The 26,375-nt window shown below is 38.2% G+C and overlaps 1 protein-coding gene across 1 annotated transcript in view; it reads left to right on the top strand.

The window, feature by feature from the left end:
• Positions 1-1,559: 1,559 nt before the first annotated feature.
• Positions 1,560-26,375, top strand: part of si:ch211-221n20.8 (uncharacterized protein LOC100034409 homolog) — a 45,131-nt gene continuing 20,315 nt past the window's right edge. Inside the window, exons 1-7 of the mRNA XM_063002468.1 lie at positions 1,560-2,535; positions 15,028-15,153; positions 18,383-18,523; positions 18,880-19,005; positions 22,527-22,649; positions 23,796-23,918; positions 26,174-26,296. Coding sequence (XP_062858538.1) covers positions 1,560-2,535; positions 15,028-15,153; positions 18,383-18,523; positions 18,880-19,005; positions 22,527-22,649; positions 23,796-23,918; positions 26,174-26,296 — 1,738 coding nt within the window. The remainder of the gene's footprint in view (positions 2,536-15,027; positions 15,154-18,382; positions 18,524-18,879; positions 19,006-22,526; positions 22,650-23,795; positions 23,919-26,173; positions 26,297-26,375) is intronic.

Here is a 26,375-nt window from a genome sequence, read left to right as displayed (position 1 = left end):
ACACAGCTGTCTACATGAGTTGAAAGAAAGTCTTTTTCATCATACCAGGCCACCTTCTTACATTTCTTCCTGGTCCAGCTAATCTGGCTGGTATGCAACTATGCAGCCCTTTATATGGAGCAGGCTGTGATGCAGTCTGTTTTGACACTTTTATATCACAGAGCATTAACTTTTTGGAGCAATCTGTGTGGGATAAGGCCACATGGGCTACAATTCACTCCCCATATAGTTCAATGAGCCTTGGGCATCCATGACCCTGTCGCTGACTGTCCTTTGTTGGACCAATTTTGGTAGGTACTAATCACTGCATGAGATGGACGTACTGGTTGCTTGTTGTGTTTGTGAATTTCTTATTTTTTTACTATTTATGGGTGTATAATTATAATTTTTATTTTAAATATGTGACGATATTTCTTATAAATTAAAGCCTTTATTTAAAGAAAATTACAACGAGCCATGTTTTCAAGCTTCAAATAATGCAAAGAAAACTTTGTGTTGTGAATTTGATCTTTTTTTACCCATTAATCTACACTTAATCACCCATGAAACAAATGTTTTATTCACAAAACCTTTGATTCAACACTTTTTAGAAGCTCCTTTAGCAGCATATTGTTTTATATCAGTGCTCTGCCACTATTTGATCATTGAGATCCACAGCTTTTCCTTAGACTTTATCGCTTGGGTTTTGTCATGACAATGTACTGTAAATTGCTGGCCCTTTAGACACAGGAGTGTGCCTTTTAAAACTATGCCCAATTTATTCAAATTATGACAGGATCTGATCTTTACCCTCATATTTTGTTAAAAAAAAATGACATCCATTATGTTACGGGTCAAATTGACCCACACAGATTAAATACACTCAAAACCATTCAAAGGGTCAAGTTAAAACAGTAAAACTTTATTAAGAATTATCAGAAGATTCAGAAACATGAAATATGAGAACATATGGTATATTAATTTTTTTAAACAATTATTTAATAAACAATAACAAACTTTAGCATTGTAAACATGCTGTTAAGAACATGGTGACATGACAAAAGAGATTTAGAATTTTTTTTAATTTTTTGGATTTAGTAGTTTCTCAGGTATGGCTAGTACTTTGTCACTTTTGTCAAACAGTTCCTCACATTTTCATTACATCCCACATGATGAGCATTTATTTATTGCCCTGGACATACAGTTGAAACCAGAAGTTTACATACACTATATAAAAAGACACATGTGCATGTTTTTTCTCACTGTCTCACATGAAATCAGAATAAACTCTTCCTGTTTTAGGTCAATTAGGATTACCACAATTATTTCTATGTGCTAACTGCCAGAATAATGAAAGAGAGAATTTTTTAAGGCAATTTTTACTACTTTCTTCAAAGTTAAAAGTTTAAATACACTAAGATTACTATGCCTTTAAACAATTTGGGACAGCCCATATGATCATGTCATGTCTTTGGAAGCTTCTGATGATTCTGTTTATTGGCAACATCTGAGTTAAGTGGAGACACCTGTGGATGTATTTTAAGGCACACCTGAAACACACTGCTTCTTTGTGTAACATCATGGGAAAGTCAAAAGAAATCTGCCAAGATATCAGGAAGAGAATTGTGGACTTGCACAAGTCTGGTTCATCCTTGGGTACAATTTCCAGATGCCTGAAGGTGCCTCGTTCATCTGTACAAACAATTATACGCAAGTACAAACAAGATGGGAATGTCCAGCCATCATACCGCTCAGGAAGGAGACGGGTTCTGTGTCCCAGAGATGAACGTGCTTTGGTCCGAAATGTGCACATCAACCCAAGAACAACAGCAAAAGACCTTGTGAAGATGCTGGCTGAAGCTGGTAAGAGTGTGTCATTATCCACAGTGAAACGAGTACTGTATCGACATGGGCTGAAAGGCCACTCTGCCAGGAAGAAGCCATTACTCCAAAAGAAACATAAAAAAGCCAGATTAATGTTTGCAAATGCACACAGGGACAAAGACTTTAATTTTTGGAGACATGTCCTGTGGTCTGACGAAACTAAAGTTGAACTGTTTGGCCATAATGACCATCGTTACGTTTGGAGGAAAAAGGGGGAAGCTTGCAAGCCTGAGAACACCATCCCAACTGTGAAACATGGGGGTGGCAGCATCATGTTGTGGGGTTGTTTTGCTGCAGGAGGGACTGGTGCACTTCACAAAATAGATGGCATCATGAGGAAAGAACATTATGTGGAAATACTGAAGCAACATCTCAAGACATCAGCCAGGAAGTTAAAGCTTGGGCGCAAATGGGTCTTCCAAATGGACAATGACCCGAAGCCTACTGCCAAACTGGTTACAAAGTGGCTTAAGGATAACAAAGTCAATGTTTTGGAGTGGCCATCACAAAGCCCTGATCTCAATCCTATAGAAAATTTATGGGCAAAGCTGAAAAGGCAGGTGCGAGTAAGGCGGCCTACAAACATGGCTCAGTTACACCAGTTCTGTCTGGAGGAATGGGCCAAAATTCCTGCCAACTATTGTGAGAAGCTTGTGGAAGGATATCCTAAACGTTTGACCCAAGTCATACAGTTTAAGGGCAACAGTACCAAATACTAATGAAATGTATGTAAACTTTTGACTTTGAAGAAAGTAATAAAAATTGCCTTAAAAAATTCTGGCAGTTAGCACATAGAAATAATTGTGGTAATCCTAATTGACCTAAAACAGGAAGAGTTTATTCTGATTCCATGTGAGACAGTGAGAAAAAACATGCACATGTGTCTTTTTATATAGTGTATGTAAACTTCTGGTTTCAACTGTATGTGGTGCTGGTTTTACTACCTTGTTGAGAGGGGCAGTACAGACACTTTTTCCTCTACTTGCCATCACCTGTGCCCACTGGATTCATTGTTTGGCTGTATGTGTTCATACACCAGCTTGAATTTTCTAGACAATGGATGCAGCTGCTGGAGATTGAGGTGGTGGGTTCATCTTTGAATCTTGGAAGTGATGACTGCTTTGCAAAGCTCCTCCAGAAAAATCCATTGCTTTAATTCCATTGATTGTTGATTTTAGTCCAATTTATATAGGCATTGTAAGCTGACACATCTTCAATGTTGTAAAAATCACCAAAGGCCAACGTGCAGTAACGCACTGGCAGCTATATGCCGCTGTGACTTTGTCCAGGTTGTCAACTCCTCCTTTGGTGGGATTGTAGTCCAGAATAATTTGTGGCTTCATGTCCTGTCTTGCACTCAGAACAAGTCATTACATCAGTATACATCAAATACATGTTTCTGTTTTTGGTCTGTGAAACTATCTATGCACATAAAAGCATCCAGGTCAAAATTTCCTGAAACATCATCTTTGTATACAAACATTGTACAGACCTTAAACAAAACATCAGCGTGACCAAACTTTGCATGCAAGTTCAGGACCCCAATTAACGAAAAGTCAAAGAATTTCATGGAGAATAAGAGAGGGTAACCAGTATTTTAGACAACTCAAAAGTGGAAATAGGTCAAACTGACCCATAACATAATAGGAGGGTTAATCAGATAATTGACTTACTGGCAACAGTCTTTTTTAAGTTTATGTTCCAGTGACACACACATTTTTAACAGATGTATAAAATTAGTTAAATAAAATAAATCACACATTTTCCAACTTTGAGGTAACAGTTTTAGGGCAATTTCCTGGTCCACCCTGACTTTGTCCCTGTGTACAAAGTGAGGTCCATAAAAACATGTTTTGATGACTTTGGTCATACTGATCAGCCATAACATTGAAACCACCTCCTTGTTTCTACACTCACTGTCCATTTTATCAGCTCCACTTACCATATAAAAGCACTTTGTAGTTCTACAATTACTGACTGTAGTCCATCTATTTCTCTACATACTTTTTAACCTGCTTTCACCCTGTTCTTCAATGGTCAGGACCCCCCACAGGACCACCAGAGAGTAGGTATTATTTAGGTGGTGGATCATGCTCAGCACTGCAGTGACAATGACATGGTGGTGGTGTGTTAGTGTGTGTTGTGCTGGTATGAGTGGATCAGACAGAGCAGTGCTGCTGGAGTTTTTAAATACCGTGTCCACTCACTGTCCACTCTATTAGACACTCTTACCTAGTTTGTCCACCATGTAGATGTAAAGTCAGAGACGATCGCTTATCTATTGCTGCTGTTTGGTCATCTTCTAGACTTTCATCAGTGGTCACAGGTCGCTGCCCACGGGGCGCTGTTGGCTGGGTATATTTTTGGTGGTGGACTATTCTCAGTCCAGCAGTGACATTGAGGTGTTTAAAAACTCCATCAGCATTGCAGTGTCCACTCATACTACAAAGTGCTTCTATATGGTAAGTGGAGATAATAATTGATAAAATTGACAGTGAGTGTAGAAACAAGGAGGTGGTTTTAATGTTATGGCTGATCAAGTATCTTTAATATGTGATGACACAACACTCATTTCAGATAATTAGAAAGGTCTGAAGGTTAATGAACAGAGTAAAAAAGATAAGACATCAGCTTAATATGAATAAGACAAAGTCTTGACAGCAGGAAAAAACATTTACATAACCTTCAATGGTGAAAATGTCAAAAGGATGGCTTGCTTTTGTCTACTTAAAACAATTATTAACAGCAATGGATATAGCAGTCATGAAATACTACACAGACCTGAATTTGGCAGGACACAAATAAAGAAACTGAAAAAGGTCTTCAGATATAAAAAAATTTCTCTCTAAACAAAAACCTATATTGTCCGGTCTAGTGTCTTCTATGTAGTTCTCTATGGATGTGAAAGCTAGCAACTGTGACAGCACTTAGTAATAAAAATAAGCATTTTGTGAAATCTTGTGTGGAGCCCCTGTCCAGGGACAATTTGTGATTTGTTGCTTTTCCACTTGCAGATTATTAAACCAAACCCTAAAAGTTGGGACATTTTGTAACATGCAAGAAACTGTAAATTTGTTAATTTTCTCAAACTTGTATCTAACTGACAAAGATACAAAGAAAAGATTTCCAACAGCCACACTGTTGTAGCATATGCAGAATGAGGTCTGGTATAGTCTTGCTGAAAGCCTTGAGGGCAGCATATGTTTCTCATAAATACCAATATATGCTCCACATCAATGGTGCCTTCGAACATATGCAAGTCACACATCCCGTTGGTACTGATGCACCACAATAACATGACAGATGTTTGCTTTTGCACATTTTGCTGACAACTTCTCATTGACAACACAGAGATCTTGACATCCATTTTTTTCCCAAAACAAGCTAAAACATGGACTTATATAACCACACATTCTCGCTGTTTGTCTGTTTATCTGAGATGAGCTAAGGCCCAGAAGATTTGGCAGCATTCCTGCATAGAATTGATGTATAGCTTTTTTTTTGCATAATAAAGTTTTAGGTTGCATTTCTTTATGCAAAGATTTTTAAAGTTTGGCACAAAGGGGCAAGCCGTGACTGATCTTTGCTGGCAGACAATAAGCCTTTGGTGGATCCGTCTTTTAAACCCAAATATAAAACCCTCACCTGTTACTAAGAAAAATAGTGTTGAAGGCATAAAATTCTCAATTACTTAATATTTACAACAGACAATTAAGATAGATAGCCAACATTAGCACTGTAGGAAGCTTTTTCGACCTTCAGGGTAATTGCTCTTGGTATGGCAAATCTTTCCAAACAATGACAACATGATTTGAAATAAATTAAGGTGCAATTAGCAACTTTAAAGAATTATTAAGAATTAATAAAAAGAACATTCTTCTTCTTCGGCCTTTGTCCCGTTCGGTTGCGGGGTCGGCTCTCGGCGGATCATGATCCGCATTGAATTGGCACAATTTTTACGCCGGATGCCCTTTCTGATGCAACCCTCCATATTTTATCCGTGCTTGGGACCGGCACTACAATGCACTGGTTTGTGCATTTTAGCGGCTAGGTGCATATAGGACAATTCAGTGTCTCCAATTAGCCTAGCTGCATGTTTTTGGACTGTGGGAGGAAACTGGAGCACCCGGGGGAAACCCACACAGACACGGGGAGAACATGCAAACTCCATACAGAAAGGACCTGGACCGCACCACCTGGGGATCGAACCCAGGACCTTCTTGCTGTGAGGCAACAGTGCTACCCACTAAGCCACCGTGCCGCCCCCAATAAAAAAGAACATTCTGTAACTGTTTATATGTTTTTTAATATATCTTTATACTTCTATTTTTTAATATATATTTACATGTATACATGTTAATATTTCTATACTCTTGCCATTCTCGCTGCTGTAACAATGCAAATTTCCCCTGTGGAATAATAAAAGAATATCTTATTTTATCTTATAATGTTTATACTTTTATGTAACCTTTACATAAATACACTTTTAATATAGTGACTAAATATTTTCTAAATGTTTCTAAATATTTTGTTTATATTTAAGTACAAAACCTAAAAACATGATGTTACAAAATAAAATGAATATTATAACCTCATTGTTACTGTTATTAAACCCAACTAAATGAGGACAGTGGGCAGTCTCGAGTACTGTGCGGAATACCGTAACAAACTTACATGAACAGATTTGAGCAGTTATAATGTAGCCATTTTTTGTCTTACTAATGAACTAGCTCATATTAGAAACTAGCTGTACCGCACTGGATAACAGAACATTAATTATCCAGTAAGTTAATTGAATATAATTACCCAGGGTGACTGCTGCGTCGGTTGTTCCATTACTCTTCTGAATGGGAAGTCCAGAGTTCCAGTACAGGATGTGGAATTAGCTCCAGTCTGCGACCCCCTCTATCATTCTGCTTACTGCACCGTGAAACTTAAGCTTCATCCCAGGTATGTTCTCCTTCTACTCTGTGATATTGCGTTTTTTAGATATATATAGAATGTATGTATGTTTTGTTGATATATATTGTCCCGTATCGACCTGTAATGAGGTCGTGGTTGTTTGTATGTATATATTTCATTTCAGTGCTGGAAACCACTTTTACATGCAGAGTGAACATGTAACTACGTTGCTCTATCGAATGCCTTATTAAATTTACAGTAAAACACAGTGCTTGACTACACAAAGTAAAATAATAATTAAAAAAAGATTTGGCATCTCCAAATGATTTGTTTGAGTAAAGTTGCAGCGCATCTTTTCAACTCTTATTGAACTTTGCGTTTCTTTGTTTGCAGATCACTTAATAGCAGAACGCTTTGACAACATGATTATCACATTGTTTCTTTGACACTGATCAACTTAATTATAACAACATATTACTGGTGGTTAAACCCTTATTGTCCTCACTATTTTATTATTTCTGCTCAAAACTTAATATACAAATCTGAATGCTTTTTTGTAGTCGAACAAAACAATATAATGTCGTAAAGGCTTTCTAAACATGCAGGGAAAAATATTTAGAGGTCTGTAAAAGTCATTTACAATAGATGATAACTGTAAAACACTTTATTTTATACATTTTTCAAAAATATAAAAAAAATATGGGATCAGAAATACAGTAGACCCTTGACTGACAAATTTAATTGGTTCTGAAGGGCTGTTCTTAAGTCAAAATGTTCGTTAGTTAAATCTATTTTTCCCATAAGAAATAATGTAAATAGAATTAATCCGTGCCAGACCTCCCAAACCACCCCCTTACCTAACCTTTCTAATGTCTTAAATGGTCTTTTTTGTTATAAATACAAGTGTATTTTCCCTTAAATCTTAAATAATAGAATAGACATTCCTGTAATAAACAATAATAAACAACAGTACACAGTAGTATTGTACATAAAAAACACACATCACATTTCAGTACAGTACGTGTGCTGTACCATACACCATAATACATTTCCTTCTTTTTTTATAAAATGTGTCTACCAGAAACAACAATAACTCTCATATTTCGCTATTATTTCCTTCTTTATTTTAATAGTGTTGTATTTTGTAGGTGTAATTGCACGAAAAAATACTTTACTCTGCGGACTTTCTTCTTCTCTCTCACTCACTGTCCTCTCTGTCTGATACACAGTGACAGCTACTGACAGGAGTAATTATACAACACAACAACACTTTCTCTGCAGCTTCTTTTTGGCCATTTTAATATAGAATTTTACAAAATATAAAGAAAACACCTAAAAAAAACACCGTCCGCCGTCCGAATGTTTGCTCACTGTATATATATATATATATATTAGGGCTGTCAAACGATTAAAATTTTTAATCGCGATTAATCTCAGAATTTCATATAGTTAATCGCGATTAATCGCATTAAAAAAATCTGTGTAAATGTTATAGAAAACAAGGATTTTTAAGTGAAATGTTACAATTACAATGGTGAACACATTTTATGCTAAATGTACTGATGTTAAAAACTGCTGGGACAAGAGAAAACTGTAAGGGAGTTTATTCACTCACATACTAGGCAGTAAATGTCAGATTGTAGGTTAGAATTTCTCCATCAGCAAACATTGTAGATCAGCGGTGCTTTAGGTGGGATAAGGTGTAGTTATTGTATCAGACTTGTCTGTGGTTGTATCGTGACGATGGTTTGATGGACGTTTCTACACGAAGTGAGTGTGTTTTGACCCTTTGGGGCTTCCATAGTGCATGAACTAACGTGCTCGACTCAGCTTTCCGGTATTCGGTACAGAAGAAGAAGTTAATTAAGTGTAATAAAGTGTTCTGCTCCCGACAACTTGTGAATAATGCGTGTATTTATTTCTTTATTATGCAAGTGCATCACTACCACGATCGGTTACATTATGTTAACAAACCGCAAATGAAAAACGGTGGCAAGTCCGACATTAAAACGTTTGTTCTACCAGTCAAGTGTCAACATGAACTAGAATTTGCGTTAATGGCACTAATTTTTTTAATCGCGTTAAATTGAGGTCGCGTTAATGCGTTATTATCGCGTTAACTTCGACAGCCCTAATATATATATATATATATTTATATATATATATATATATATATATATACTATAGAGAGAGAGAGAGAGAGACCATAACTGTCACTTCATGCTGAGAAGAAATTTGTCAAAAAGGTTAGACGTAATACAAAACAAAAAGTATTGGGCGTATTTGGGTGTTTTAGCAGACCCAAATCACACAGAATGGCAGAAATTAATAAAACTCCAAGACTATGTAAACATTTGAACAGAACAAAGACCCTGCTTCAGTCAAATCATGTTTGATTGCTTTTGTTACAGTGTAGTACTACATTATTTATAATCCCAAAGCAAGATATCCAGTCAGGGATGTTGCAGTATAACCATACAATTGCAGATAGATGCAGAATTGACTTCTTTTTGCTGTTTTGTTTTGGAAAGTAAGTCAAATAATAAAAAATGACAAGTAAAAAATACAAACCCCATTTCCGGAAAAAGTTTAGACATTTTGTAAAATGCAGTAAAACAAGGAAATGGGATTTGTTAGTTCTCTTTCCTTTTATTCAGTTGACTTAAGTTCAAAGAACTTATTTAGAATGTTTTCACTGATCAGCTTAAGTGTATTTTGTAAATGTAGACAAGTTAAAATTTGATGCCTGCAACACACCCAAAAAAGTTGGGACATGGAGTTTTGGCCAATTTTTGCTTGATACAAGACTTCAGCTGCTCAACAGTCCATGGTTGAGCACAAAGTGGTGACTGTTAAAGCGCTGAACAGCCCAATTTTGGCACAAAGTGGTAAGCCACTACCTATTGTTGCTTGCAAAGACTGAGTGGGTTCTTCCTTTATACTTAGTCATGACATCCTCACCTGTTTTCAGTTCATCTGCTTATTGTGGAATGTTTCAAAAGTTGTGTGAGTTAAATAAGTGTCTTGCAGGAATCAAATACAGTTTACAAAATCCAATCAAGTTGGACAGTAAAACATTGGAAATCTTTGTAATTTGTCAGTTATATAAAGGTTTAAAACAATTACCTTATCAGATGTTCTTGTTTTTATTTAATTTTAAATAGTCGCTAGTAATAGTAGCTTAGTGGGTAGAGCTTTGGGCTATCAGTTGAAAGGTTGAGTGTTCAAATCCCAGCTCTGCCATGCAGCCACTGTTAGGCCCTTGAGCAAGGCCCTTAACCCTCTCTGCTCCAGGGGCGCTGACCCTCTCTCTCTGCTCCAGGGGCTGACCCTGCGCTCTGACCCCAGCTTCCAAACAAGCCGGGATATGCGAAGAAAGAATTTAATTGTAGTGTACGGCTGTATATGTACTGTATATACAACAAATAAAGGCATTCTATTCTATTCTATAGGTAGATTTGAGTTATTTTTAATCTAAGGTTAGTTACAAAAAGTGTTATTATTTACAATAAATGTAATTATAGTGGTTGTTATTTAGATTTAAAAAAAGAAAACAAATTAATGTTCCTTTCAGGTAGATGGATCTCGGGGTGGGGGTGTGGGGTGGTGCTGTTGCATTTACCTGCACCCAGGTCTGTGTAGAATTTGAGCTAGCTCTCTCTGTAGGTTATTAGCTCATAATTAAAGGCTGCTTTGAGAGTCTTGTCTGGGCTTGGCTGACAGACCAGTTGTAAAAACATATACATGTCACTTTGATCATGCAGATGATTCTTTACCTTAGTTTAAACTGCAATAATGTAATATTATTTATGTATGTATATATTTATGTATGTATATACAGTATATATATACAGTATATACATATATATATATATATATATATATATATATATATATATATATATATATATATATATATATATACAGTGTATCACAAAAGTGAGTACACCCCTCACATTTCTGCAGATATTTAAGTATATCTTTTCATGGGACAACACTGACAAAATTACACTTTGACACAATGAAAAGTAGTCTGTGTGCAGCTTAAATAACAGTGTAAATTTATTCTTCCCTCAAAATAACTCAATATACAGCCATTAATGTCTAAACCACCGGCAACAAAAGTGAGTACACCCCTTAGTGAAAGTTCCTGAAGTGTCAATATTTTGTGTGGCCACCATTATTTCCCAGAACTGCCTTAACTCTCCTGGGCATGGAGTTTACCAGAGCTTCACAGGTTGCCACTGGAATGCTTTTCCACTCCTCCATGACGACATCACGGAGCTGGCGGATATTCGAGACTTTGCGCTCCTCCACCTTCCGCTTGAGGATGCCCCAAAGATGTTCTATTGGGTTTAGGTCTGGAGACATGCTTGGCCAGTCCATCACCTTTACCCTCAGCCTCTTCAATAAAGCAGTGGTCGTCTTAGAGGTGTGTTTGGGGTCATTATCATGCTGGAACACTGCCCTGCGACCCAGTTTCCGGAGGGAGGGGATCATGCTCTGCTTCAGTATTTCACAGTACATATTGGAGTTCATGTGTCCCTCAATGAAATGTAACTCCCCAACACCTGCTGCACTCATGCAGCCCCAGACCATGGCATTCCCACCACCATGCTTGACTGTAGGCATGACACACTTATCTTTGTACTCCTCACCTGATTGCCGCCACACATGCTTGAGACCATCTGAACCAAACAAATTAATCTTGGTCTCATCAGACCATAGGACATGGTTCCAGTAATCCATGTCCTTTGTTGACATGTCTTCAGCAAACTGTTTGCAGGCTTTCTTGTGTAGAGACTTCAGAAGAGGCTTCCTTCTGGGGTGACAGCCATGCAGACCAATTTGATGTAGTGTGCGGCGTATGGTCTGAGCACTGACAGGCTGACCCCCCACCTTTTCAATCTCTGCAGCAATGCTAACAGCACTCCTGCGCCTATCTTTCAAAGACAGCAGTTGGATGTGACGCTGAGCACGTGCACTCGGCTTCTTTGGACGACCAACGCGAGGTCTGTTCTGAGTGGACCCTGCTCTTTTAAAACGCTGGATGATCTTGGCCACTGTGCTGCAGCTCAGTTTCAGGGTGTTGGCAATCTTCTTGTAGCCTTGGCCATCTTCATGTAGCGTAACAATTCGTCTTTTAAGATCCTCAGAGAGTTCTTTGCCATGAGGTGCCATGTTGGAACTTTCAGTGACCAGTATGAGAGCGTGTGAGAGCTGTACTACTAAATTGAACACACCTGCTCCCTATGCACACCTGAGACCTAGTAACACTAACAAATCACATGACATTTTGGAGGGAAAATGACAAGCAGTGCTCAATTTGGACATTTAGGGGTGTAGTCTCTTAGGGGTGTACTCACTTTTGTTGCCAGTGGTTTAGACATTAATGGCTGTATATTGAGTTATTTTGAGGGAAGAATAAATTTACACTGTTATATAAGCTGCACACAGACTACTTTTCATTGTGTCAAAGTGTCATTTTGTCAGTGTTGTCCCATGAAAAGATATACTTAAATATCTGCAGAAATGTGAGGGGTGTACTCACTTTTGTGATACACTGTATATGAAAAGTCTGTCTTTTTTTATTACCTTTAGAATGGGAATTTGTAGTGTGTTGTTACTACTAGCAATCCAGAACTGTCTATCCACCGGGCATGACAACAATGAAGTTCTCAAACATACTGATACACAGGACAAACACCAGGTTAGTTCTTTACATATTTAAGTTATAAGTTATACATTCCTTAAAATGTAACATTTATGGCAAAAGTACACTATATTGCCAAAAGTATGTGGACACCCTTGCTAATTATTCTTGTTTCAGCACGATTTTTTACAGAAGGAGGTCCATAAAAACATGGTATTCAAATCTCAATAGCATTGATCACCTTGAAGAATTGGAAAATTGATTGTGAGCCAGGCCTTCTCACTTTCTATTAGCACAAGACGTTTAATTTTGAATTATCTTGCAGCTAAATGAAAGTGACTCTCCACATGGAAAGCTGTGAATCATTGGAAGAAAGCCTTCCCTGAAGAGTAAAGGCTATTTTAACAGCAAAGTGGGACAAACTTAACATTAATGCACATAATTTTGGATGTTTACATGTCCACAGACATTTGACCATGTGGTGTATGCACTTATTATAATTTAGCAAAATATGAATCTGTTGATTATCTGTCTTTATATATAAACAGAATCAGGTAGAACACACAAGGACTGCTGACATTAATTTGAAGCATACCTCTCAGAACATTTCTGCCACAGGTAAAGCTAACACTTGCTTAAACACATGCAAAAAAACGTAATAAATTCTGTCAGCTCTAAAACTCTCTTTTCCGCTCAGAACCAATACCAAGTCCAACTGTGTGTCCAGTAGGCTATACTCAGTCTGGGACTGAGTGTTATGGTAAGATATATACATGTCTTAGTCCTCATGTACATGTTTTATTTGCATTAGGATTAGAGATGTACCGATCGGGGTTTTTGGCACCGATTCCGATCTCCTTTCAGGGATATCGGCCGATAGCCGATTCCGATAGGGGGTGGGGGGTGTTGCAAATTTAGCAGTAAATAAAGTACATCAAACAATTATTTTTTTTACCCACAGGAGACATATTTCATTAGTCTAACTGACCACACACACACACGCAGGTTTAATGTTATCCAGTTCAGTCTGAAAAAACCTTAAAAAGAGCCTTACAGTGAAGATAAACCGGAGCAGCGTGTGTGTGCGTGTGCGTGCGTGTGTTTGTGCCTTTAAGATAAATGATCTGTTCACTGTATCGCTTAAAGTGATTCACGAGTCGATTCATTTTTCGCGAAGCGTAAGTTTCTCTTCTCAGTTATCTCTCCGTGTTTACTGTTATTAATTAATGTCGTGGTTTTAAATAAACACCAGCTACTACAGAACATTTTATTTGACTCTCTTACATTAAAAAGCTTAATTAAACTGCTATTACCACAGATCTGTAACCGAGTCAGACAAAAGTTTTCTGATGATCCTAAAAGTTCAGCAGATGATCCTGAACTAACGAATTTGGTAATGAATAAACTTTTGCCTCCGATTGGCTCTGTAACGTTTTCTGTTCTCATCTACATCACAAGCAAGAACCACTTACGATTTACCAAAGTGAACCAGGAGTTTATATAACGTGCTGATAGAATCGACTCAGATGTGACCGGGTTGAATTATCTTTTTAAAGTAAATATTTCAATCAGCAAAATTACATCGTATGTATGATGCACAACGTTAGTAATGTTATTTTAGGTCATGAAGAGCTTTCACGATGGTTTCTGTATGATTGTTGACGAATTTTGATGCGATGGTTGGTGCTTTGTAGCTCAAAGTCTGGATCAATCCACTGAGCTGTTAACTTAACGTGATCTTTTATATATCACACGATCGGATCGGCTACATTTAGGAGATATCGGCCGATCGCCGATAGCATATTTTGATTAAAAATCGGCCGATACCGATTCATAGCCGATCGATCGTTCCATCTCTAATTAGGATTATATACATATATTATATACATATCTGAATCAATTAAATAATTACTAAATAATTGTTTAAATCACTTCAGACAGTTTTCTGAGATATTTTTGAGCCAAATGTTATACAAATGAAAACCCGATTCTTCTGACAGTCAACAATAATTCACAGTTTATTGTTTTTACATTACACTCAATTAGCAGGGCTTTTCCTTTCCTAAAAAGACAAATAAATATAAAATAAGGTTTTACTTTTAAATATTATGCTCAGAGTACTTGCCAATACTGATACTGGTCCCAAAATCTCAGTTAGTCTGATTAGTCTGCAAACTGGTAAGGGGAATTTTTAACTCTCTTTAACTCAGCATCTGCATTGAGTTAAGACTTATGCCTTGATACTTTTGCCCTCATTGATTATATGCTGTCCTGGCCCTGAGGACTTTTGGAGGCCAGGTTCTTTCCTTATTTTTTCCTTTAAGTATATCAATTTAGTGCTTTTGTTGTTAGGTACATATAAAACAGTTGAAAGACATCAACACAAAGCCTTACATCTTGACTGTAAACTATTTAGCAGTGTGTTCTATACAAACATGACAGTTTAACTCCTTGTATATTATTAGTTTTAGCAAAATGTATTAAGACTTAGAGATTAGAAAGTAAATGCATAAAGTATATGAGGTGCACATACTTTATATGCAATTTCTTGCAATACAGAGGAGACAATTGTCTTTGTCTGTTGTGACTCACTCTATATCTTTTTAAAGATATCAATGAATGTAAGCAGGGTGATCAAGGACCATGTGGTTACCATAGCAACTGCACCAACACCCCAGGCTCATTCATGTGTCGCTGTATCCGTGGTTATCTGATGGTTCATGGAGGTTGCCAAGGTGAGAATTACTATAAATCTACCTTTTATTTTAGCATTTATGTACTCAAAAAACGAACGCTCATTCAAATTCATGGCTGGATTACTGACCGGGCCAGTGGGGCCAGCGCCCAAAACATTTTGCGATGCCTATCAACATTTATGATACAATATATTTTTATTTCCGAGGGCCCTCCATTTTAAGGATCCTCTGACTATTAGGGACTTTGACACCAGGGCCTCTTGGGGCCCCTAGCCATGCTTTTGGGGCCCCTAGCCATGCTTTTGGGCCCTAGCCATGCTTTTGGGGGCCCTAACCATGCTTTTGGGCCCTAGCCATGCTTTTGGGCCCCTTATGAAAATGGATGAGGCGTTGTGGCACTGCTCTGACTTCGACTTCTGGCTATTAGGGGTCCTAGGAAAGAGGGGGGCATATTTTTAGAGGGCCCTGGTTATGAGAGCCCCTACCAGGGGGCCCTAGAGAAGAGCAGGGCATACCATTAGAGGGCCCTTGATCACGAGGGCCCCTGCTATGGGGCCCTTGACTTCCATAGAAGTCGTTTACCATGGCTCCTTGACTTTCTAGGGACCTACAAATTGCCAGGCAAGCTACCATATTTCATAACAGACGTTGTGTTGCAAATATGCGATTCAGGCCCTTACTTAATGTTTCTGAATTTGTATTGTTTCAAAATTATTAAATTTCTCTTAAGCGCAGAGACACAAAGTAATTTTGCAATTTTGCAATTATTTAAATTTAAGACAAGCAATTTCAAGCAGTTTGAATGCATACACACACTTAACTGAGCTATTTGATGTTTTTTTCATGCCTGACAATATGTCCAACAGTGAGCTCACTTTAAAGGCTAACTCACTCGCTGCAGCATATCCTTCAGATCTGAACATGAGCCTGGCAGATGAATTGATACAATACAAATCATTCATAACAGAAAAAGAAAAATGTCCTAGTAAAATGCTCAAAACCATGATAAATTTGAATTTACAGTCAACCTTTCCAAATGTCTACATAGCACTTAGACTTTTTTTGACTGTGCCTATCACAAATTGTGAAGGGGAGCGTTCATTCTCCAAACTGGCTCGTATTAAGAATGAACTCAGGATTATGATGCGCCAAAACCGCCTGAACTCACTGTCACTTCTGGCCATTGAATCAGATTTGGTCAGACAGCTTAATTTTGATGAATTAGTGGATGACTGCAAGAAAGAAGAGTAGAAAGAAACTTATATAAAATAGATTCTTGTGTTAGGGTTAGTTATTGACAGGTTGTTTAATGTATTAATTTATTTATGTTTTTTTGCCCAGGGGCCCAGACTATCCTTAATCCGTCCTTGTTCAAATTCACTATTTTTTTGTATTTTACCCAGTCTAATCTTTGGCAACCAGTTGAATTCCAACTTGAGAGCTCGAAATCTTATTGAACATGACGCACACCTTAAAACATCACATTAAAACATGACGCCATCTGAGAACCCACTACATTTCTGTTTTTTTAGAATTTAACTACAACCTGTTCCATATTCCATATAGTGTACTTAACAAAAAAAGGAAAATGACACCTTTTAACAGGAAGTCATTAAGAGAAATTATAATCATTAGAAGCTCAAGGGAAACCCAGGTTGTGCACCAATAAATCATGCTAGCCTTTACTGAATGTCAGCTGTGCCATTGTCAGGTCACGTGTCTGTTTTGGTGAACAGCCTTTGGGAGGTGCCCTTGTCAGCATGCTGCCAGCACTAGTCCCAAACCCAGATAAAATAAGTAGGGTTAGGAAAGTCTAAGGAAGGGCACCCCACATAAAACTGTGCCAAATTAGAAATGCGAACCAGATTGATCTGCTGTGATGACCCCCAAAAACACGAGCCGAAAGAATTTTTTTATCATTAAAACCACAACAAGAATGTTTTTAAACATATCTTTTAAGTTAATGTACATTAATACATACGTATGTTTCTAATTATATTAATAAAATAGCAAATGTGAAAAAAATCAGCTGTAGCTGAGGTGTAGCATATGCAAATTGAAACATAAACAAACCAGCAAATTTACTTTTTGAATTTAAATATGATTAATAACTATGAGAATGGATTCAAAGTGTCAGTCTGATGTTGGTCAAGAAAGCCTCAATTAATGTTCCAGTTAATTTAAAAGCTGTTTAGTGAGACTGAAGTCAGGGCTCTGTGCAGGCCACTGGAATTACTTAAACCAAGCTTTTCTTCATGTCTTCATAGACCTTGCTTGTCCTTATGGTGTATATATAAATTGGACATTACCATTGTACATATACACCGATCAGCCATAACTTTAAAACCACCTCCTTGTTTTTACACTCACTGTCCATTTTATCAGAATTTTACCATATAGAAGCACTTTCTACAATTCTACAATTACTGACTGTAGTCCATATGTTTCTCTGCATGCTTTGGTAGCCCCCTTTCATGCTGTTCTTCAATGGTCAGGACCCCCACAGGACCACCACAGAGCAGGTATTATTTGGGTGGTGGATGACTCTCAGCACTGCATTGACACTGACATGGTGGTGGTGTGTTAGTGTGTGTTATGCTGGTATGAGTGGATCAGACACAGCAATGCTAATGGAGTTTTTAAACACATTACTGTCCCTGCTGGACTGAGAATAGTTCACCAACCAAAAATATATCCAGCCAACAGCGCCCCATGGGCAGTGTTCTGTGACCACTGATAAAGGTCTAGAAGATGACCAACTCAAACAGCAGCAATAGATGAGCGATCGTCTCTGACTTTACATCTACAAGGTGGACCAACTAGGTAGGAGTGTCTAATAGAGTTGACAGTGAGTGAACACTATTTAAAAACTCCAGCAGCGCTGCAGTGTCTGATCCACTCATACCAGCACAACACACCTACATACCACCACCATGTCAGTGTCACTGCAGTGCTGAGAATGATCCACCATCTAAATAATACCTGCTCTGTAGTGGTCCTGTGGGGGTCCTGACCATTAAAGAACAGGATGAAAGCAGGCTAAAAAGGTATGTAGAGAAACAGATGGACTACAGTCAGTAATTGTAGAACATCAAAGTGCTTCTATATGGTAAGTGGAGCTGATAAAATGGACAGTGAGTGTAGAAACGAGGTGGTTTTAATGTTATGGCTGATCAGTGTACATCACAATGTGGCACTTTAAGTAAGTTTTGTAAGTAAGCATTGTAGCATGAAATATCAATTAAATAACATGTTATGTGTGTTGTAGATATAGATGAGTGTGCATTAGCTGCAGTTACTGGTTTGAAGGCATGTGGCAAAAGGGCCGAGTGTAAAAACAGCCCTGGTTCCTTCTCCTGCCATTGTCCCACTGGATTTGTCCTTGCACTTGATGGACATAACTGCGTTGGTAAGTTTCTTTACAAAGTTTCTTTAAATTTATATATCATATTTGGCTTTTGGTGGTACAGTGGTGCCACATCAGGATGGGGCAGCATCCTGGACAATTGGCATTAAGCCCAGTCTTTAAAAGGTTTTGCATGTATTTCGGTTTTGTCTCACCTCTCAAAAACATGTCAGATGGTGTACTGGCTGTGCTAAATATTCATAGTGTATTGCTTAACGTGTACTCCTGCCTTGTGCTCAGTGTTTCCAGGAGGCACTGGACTCTCACAACCCTAATCTGAAGTGTTTATTGATGATAAATAAATGGCTCAGCTTAAGCTGTAATTTGTTATAGGTATGACTGTTCCCTTGTTTATTTAGATGTTGATGAGTGTAGTTATGAAGAGAACTGCAAGAGGGAGCATGGGAATGTGTGTGTAAACACAGAAGGCAGCTACAAATGTGTGTGTCAGACTGGCTTCAGAGAGGACAAGGCAGCCTGTGTAGGTGAGTTTGTGTGTGGGGGGGATTGTCCTTGTCTATTAGTGCATGTCCTTGTGTGTAAGCAAGATAATGGTTATTTTCTTGCATGTCTTTCTTTGTTCTTCTGTGAACACCTTTCTTCATACAGTAAGCTTGAAATTACTGCTGTCAAGATGTGATTATGTAAAACCTTTAGGGCTTTAATAAAATTAAAGTTAATAGTAAGGATTACATTCTGGTGCTCGGGTGGCACAGCAGTCTATTATGCTAACCCACTCTATTACGGGTTTAAAGCTCAGCTGTGCCACCAGCCTTGTCAGGTGCTCACCAACAATTACCCATGTTTGATGGGTATTTTTCGTCCTGCTGCTGCAACAGTGACTCCTACTGTGTAGTTGAGGTGCTGACATGAGTGGCAGGGGAATACTTGGTGTATAAACAAGGTAGTACTCCTCAACTGACTGGTGAAAAAAAGTGACAGATGAGGTAGAACACATGCCATATTTAACCTGTTTATTTTGATATATACCATTTATTAAATGGACTGTCATAATTATTAACTGCGACATAAGTTACTATTGTTCAAAAGTATCCAACTTGTGTAAGTGATCTTTATGATAAGCCACAGTTCAATATGTAGCAACACTTAAGTCTGCTCTTCAAGTAGACTTGTATGTAATTGCAGTTTGTCATTTCTATTTATTTTTTAAAAAGAAAAATAAGAACACCCATGTTTAAAAATATTTTAAGATTTAGTTCTTTTATAAGTTTGTGAGTTTTCTAAAAAATGATTAAACTCAAATACACTGATCAGCCATAACATTAAAACTACCTCCTTGTTTCTACACTTGTCCATTTTATCATCTCCACTTACCATATAAAAGCACTTTGTGTTAGAATGAAAGGAGTCAGACCCAAGATGCAGAGTTAAAGTTGCTTTTTGCAACTATATTTATTAACAGAAAATAAATACAATAATAAAAACCCAAACGAGAAACAAGAGAATCGGAGAAGTCCCGATATGGCCGCCAGACGGCATTGACTTACTGGAATCTAGGAAACAGCAAATTAAATGCACGAGCCTCGAACCGAGGTCGCTGGCTCCGCAGCATGCGAGCCTACCACTGCTCTAACCAGCAGTTACACACAAATAGAGCAGGAGCACAGATAAGGCGCTCCTAAGGTGATACAGCAGTTCAACAAGAGTTGCGGACAGAAAAGTCAAATTATACGCTCAGGGCAGATTCGAACCTGGATCGCCCGGACTCAAGGCGAGCGCTCCAAGCGCTTTACTAATCCTGCGCTAGAGAACGCCCTGGCTTTAGCGGTAATAAAGCTGCCTACAAAGACAGCTTAGAATTAGCTGTTAGCCACCTGCTAACACTGCAGGACGGAAAACAGCACTTTCAAGAACAAAAGCAGCACATGGGCTGAGTAACAATCGCACCAACTGTCCCTATGGAGAAATAAAAGCCCTGACTACCTCAGCCTTGCGACTTACTCACCCGACCATCCTTGTGACACCCAGGGTACCGTCTTAGCCCTAAAAAAACAGTGCAATGTTAACACAACCAATGTCAACCAAAAAAAAACAAAAGGTGTGACAACCTGCAGGCAGGCTGAGGCTGCTTAAATAGAGCAGGCTCAGCTGCAGGCTGTCAGCACTAATTAGCTGAGTAGGTACTTAAGGGTTGGTTACTGGTGTTCCGTAACGCCGACGACACTGAGAAGCAGACCTTCGTTCACCAGACGTTGCCAGAACCCTAACACTGTAGTTCTACAATTACTGACTGTAGTCCATCTATTTCTCTACATGGTTCTACATTTCTCTCACCTTGTTCTTCAATGGTCAGGACCACCACAGAGCAGGTATTATTAAGGTGGTGGATCATTCTCAGCACTGTAGTGACACTGACATGGTGGTGGTGTGTTAGTATGTGTTGTGCTGGTATGAGTGGATCAGACACAGCAGCGCTGAGGAACTTTTTAAATACCATGTCCACACACTGTCCACTTTATTAGACACTCCTACCTAGTTGGTCCACCTTGTAGATGTAAAGCCATCATTCATCTATTGCTGCTGTTTGAGTTGGTCACCTTCTAGACCTTTATCAGTGGCCACAGGACGCTGCCTACGGGGCACCTATGTTTTTTGGTTGGTGGACTATTCTCAGTCCATCAGTGACAGTGAGGTGTTTAAAAACTCCAGCAGCATTGCTGTGTCTTATCCACTCATACCAGCACAACACACACTAACACACCACCACCATGTCAGTGTCACTGCAGTGCTGAGAATGATCCACCACCCAAATAATACCTGCTCTGTGGTGATCCTGGGAGAGTCCTGACCATTGAAGAACAGCATGAAAGGAGGCTAACAAAGCATGCAGAGAAACAGATGGACTACACTCAGTAATTGTAAAAGTGTTTCTATATGATAAGTGAAGTTGACAAACTGGACAATGTGTGTAGAAACAAGGAGGTGGTTTTAATGTTATGGCTGATCAGTGTATATACATGGCAATAATTTTATTAGAAGTTTGTGTCAAGGCCTTTTATTACTTATTTGTGATTGTGATTGACCATAACTGTCAATATGCCTTTGTAAATAGAGCAAGTTTGACTGCACCTGAAAAAACATGAATTTTGCCAATGCCAGAAAGAAAACTTAGATTTTAATCTTAGCCTGGACATCAACATAGGCTTACAGGCTGCCTTGAAAAAAACAAAGACCCCTGCTTGTTTATTTATTTATTGTAAAAGTTATTAGCAAAAAATCATCAGTCAAACTTTAAAGTTATTAGTGCGTTATTGCTTCTATCTAGTTTCTGCACATCAATATCTAGTGGAAGATTAGAGGGAGTACGAATGTGGTCCTCCATTCGTGCTGAGGCCCTTTTTAGCAAGGAGGAATGTTTTAGCTAGCTACTGTGTTTGTTAAACATACACGTATTTAATGGCTACAACACATTCGACACAAACATCACTTTTATTTTTAACATTATTCTCTAATTTCCTTGTGAACTGACACCAATTTTAGCTGTAAAAGGGGATTTTCTTTGTTCCACATGATCACATTATGTTTAATGTGGTTGAGGTCAGGGCTCTGTGTCAGCCACTGAAATGTATTTGCACTGAACTTGTCAAACCATTTCCTAAATGTTTTTGACCCTTGCACAGGGTCATTGTCAGTTTTTTATATTTGCACCTCTCGGATCATCTAGGTTATCATTGTTTTAGTGTTTTCTATTCAAGCACTCACCGTGCTGTCATATGCTGGCTGGCTTTTAACATTTAACTGCTTACTGCTTTATTGCATTCATTCGCTTTTCTCTCTTTTTCACTCTCTCTATTGCATATTTTCATTTTTAGGTGCTCATTGTCTTGGCTTCTACATATGTAAAGGTAGTATATTGCATGAACATAATCCCTAAAGTAAAGGCATTAAACAAATGTCAAAAGTTGGAAAACCTGTATTTAGATATAAAGATATTTATATTTTTAATAACTGGGCTTTATGACTCACACTCACTTATTTTTTGTAGATGTGGATGAATGTATTGAGCAGGAAGGTGTGTGTATTAATAAAGGGGAGTGTGAGAACACACTAGGAAGCTACAAGTGTGTGTGTTCACGTGGATATTGTGGAAATGGAACCCACTGCACAGGTAAAAAAAACAAACACGTATTTTATTGCCCTGTTACAAAAACCCTAACATGACAATGTGAAATACATGAGTGCAGAGGGTGCACAAAACACGAAGGACAACAGTGAGACTTTATTACAATTACAAACAACTGAATAAGTTAGTATATTAAGTTAATAAAACAGCAAACTTTTACACATTCACTTATATATGGGACCCATTTATAGCACCCAACTGCATCACTGCATACATAAGGTCCCAGTACTTTAATGAAAAGGTGCATTTATGAGAAAACTGGAAAAAAGAAAATGTTTTATTTTTAAAAGTTATAAAAGATAGTATGTCAGTGATCAGCAAAGAGAAACAGTGGTCTTGAGTTGCTGGTAGGGATTGGTAGGAATTAAACTATGACTCAGACTCAACAAACACCATAAAGCTTTATGAAGCTACAATTAATAACATGAGTGCCTATTAAAAATATTTGGTATCAGAGACGGATGCAGAAAAAAATAGGTTTTGGTATACAAATCACACAGTCTGGACCCCAGAGCAATTGGCTGATCAGTCCAATTTTGCCAACTTTTCTTATGTCTGTATGGTTTTAAGACAGCCAAGGACAGCCAATGGATGTCAATAACCCTCAATTCTGCTGCCAGCTGTTGAGTATGATGAGTGTGCTTAATGGTATGGGCAATCATCTGGACTTCATTAAGATCTAATTGTTGCTTTTGCATGCTGCAATCTATACAGCCTGTTGTACCTTATGGTGCAAGCATTGTTCTCTAAATGATGGTCCCATACATAGTGCTAAAATCATTCAAGAGAGGTTTGATGAGCACCAGGATGGAATCAACTGTTGTCAAGTCTCATGACCTACCACATCCCTAAATTTGAAGCCAATTTGAAGGCAAACTGTACAGTATATCTTCAATCCTTTATTTCACATCCAACATTCCCCCATTCAGAGAGGAATTGCAGCTTTTTTGGATGTTCTAAAGTGTGCCCTTACTTTTGATTAGCTCTTTGTGCATTTTCAGTTTTTTTCCGACCCAGTATATTTAGTTAATTTAGTAAATTTAGTATTTGCTTGTCCTTTTCATTGAGTGAACTACATATACTAACAGTTCTACAAATGTCTGTCTTATATATGCTACACTGTGTGTGTAGATGTGAATGAGTGTCTAACAGGACTTCACAGCTGCGATGAGAATGCTCGCTGTGGAAACACGATGGGCTCGTACTTCTGCCAGTGCCGCCAGGGCTATACTGGAGACGGCCACTCCTGCTATGGTCAGTCCTAGTTGTGTTTGCTTTCAATTTTAGGTTTAAATTTTACATTTATATTTCATTCATATAAAATGGCATAGTGAACAAGCAACTAGAAGGAAACAGTTTCATGTGAAATATTGGGAATTATTGGCCAAGTTACATATTTAGTTTTTTTGGCAGCATATCATTTAAATAATTTTTTTCTGCAAATGTTAATGCACAATGTAGTGTATTATAAGTTTATATTATTAATAAGGCCCTACCTAATTCTAATTCCTAAGACTGTGAAATGAGCTGTTTCCTCGTTAAGGTTTGTGTTTAGTGATTTAACGTTTTTCATTTGTTTACCGTTCAAGTGCTTTATGTTTATGGAATACTTTGCACTGTGAGGTGGTCCTAGTGTAACCAAGCATCTTTGGAATTTGCTGAGTTTATAAAGTAAAAAATAAAGACATAGACAAACTATCTGGAGCATAATACTTTACTGGCTTGTTCTTTTAAGGCACAGCACAGACTACAGAGGGACGATCATGTGTGTAGAGAAGCACACATTCCCATTGATTATGGAATTCCCAAAGGGACAAAATGCCCTCAATACATAAACACATACACTGCCTGGCCAAAGAAAAGGTCACACACTCTAATATTTCGTTGGACCGCCTTTAGCTTTGATTATGGCACACATTCGCTGTGGCATCGTTTCCACAAGCTTCTGCAATGTCACAACATTTATTTCTGTCCAGAGTTGCATTAATTTTCCCCCAAGATCTTGTATTGATGATGGGAGATTTGGACCACTGCTCAAAGTCTTCTCCAGCACATCCCAAAGATTCTCAATGGGGTTCAGGTCTGGACTCTGTGGTGGCCAATCCATGTGTGAAAATGATGTCTCATGCTCCCTGAACCACTCTTTCACAATTTGAGTCCGATGAATCCTGGCATTGTCATCTTGGAATATGACCGTGCCATCAGGAAAGAAAAAATCCATTGATGGAATAACCTGGTCGTTCAGTATATTCAGGTAGTCAGCTGACCTTATTCTTTGGGCACATAACGTTGCTGAACCTAGACATGACCAACTGCAGCAACCCCAGATCATAGCACTGCCCCCACAAGCTTGTACGGTAGGCACTAGGCATGATGGGTGCATCACTTCAGCCACCTCTCTTCTTACCCTGCTGCGCCCATCACTCTGAAACAGGGTAAATCTGGACTCATCAGACCACATGACCTTCTTCCATTGCTCCAGAGTCCAATCTTTATGCTCCCTAGCAAATTGAAGCCGTTTGTGCCGGTTAGCCTCATTGACAAGTGTTTTTTTTAAGGCTACACAGCTGTTTAGTCCCAATCCCTTGAGTTCCCTTCACATGTGCGTGTGGAAATGCTCTTACTTTCACTATTTAACATATCCCTGAGTTCTACTGTAGTTTTTCTACCATTTGATTTCACCAAACGTTTAAGTGATCGCCGATCACGATCAGTCAAGATTTTGTTCCGACCACATTCCTTCCTCGAAGATGATGTTTCCCCACTGTCCTTCCACTTTTTAATAATGCGTTGGACAGTTCTTAACCCAATTTTAGTAATTTCTTTCAACCCGATTTTAATAGTTTTCTCTGCTTGATGCATGCCAATAATTTGACCCTTCTGAAACAGATTAACATCTTTTCCACGACCACAGGATGTGTCTTTCGACATGATTGTTTAACAAATGAGTAGCTACTCACTGCATCAGTTAGGGTTAAATAACTTGTTGCCAGCTGAAACATAATCACCCATGCAGTAATTATCCCAATGGGACCTATTTGCTTAGTTAAATCCAGGTGGTGACCTTTTTTTGGCCAGGCAGTGTACATCAATAATTGTCCTCACACTACACAGAAAAGTTTTATACTAGCAATCTAACAGCATTTCAGTTAGTAATCGGTTAGTCAAAATGTCCAAGATGTCGAAGTCTAAAGCAGCTAAAAAAACACTACTCAGCATTTTTTAATGTGGCACTTTTTTAATCTGTGAAATCTGTGATTTTTGAAAAATGAGGCCCATTAAAATTAAGCAAATTTTCCCATGAATTTAGTAGGGGCCTAATTATAAAGTATAGCGAAAGTTCAGAAACCTTTGGCCCTTACTGAGCTGGTTTTATATATAGAGACTTGCTGCCACAGACCAGGATTAAGAAACCTTGTGTTATATAATATTAGGGCTAATAGTATGGTCTCCATATAGTATACTGCTCCATATAAAAATTTTTCTGCTGTTTGTTGACATTGTCACAGATATAGACGAGTGCACAATAAAAAATGATCTTTGTGGTCATCATTGTGCCAACCAACCAGGATCATACAGCTGTGTATGCAATGCAGGGTACACACTAACAGAGGACCTACACAACTGCACAGGTACACACAAACTCTTATACACTTATAGGTTTTTTTTGTACTTTGCTCTCATGTATTAACCTCTGTCATTACAAATATA

Source organism: Trichomycterus rosablanca, chromosome 9, assembly GCF_030014385.1.
Source record: "Trichomycterus rosablanca isolate fTriRos1 chromosome 9, fTriRos1.hap1, whole genome shotgun sequence".
Taxonomy (NCBI): domain Eukaryota; kingdom Metazoa; phylum Chordata; class Actinopteri; order Siluriformes; family Trichomycteridae; genus Trichomycterus; species Trichomycterus rosablanca.
This window is presented reverse-complemented; position numbering and strand designations above follow the sequence as displayed.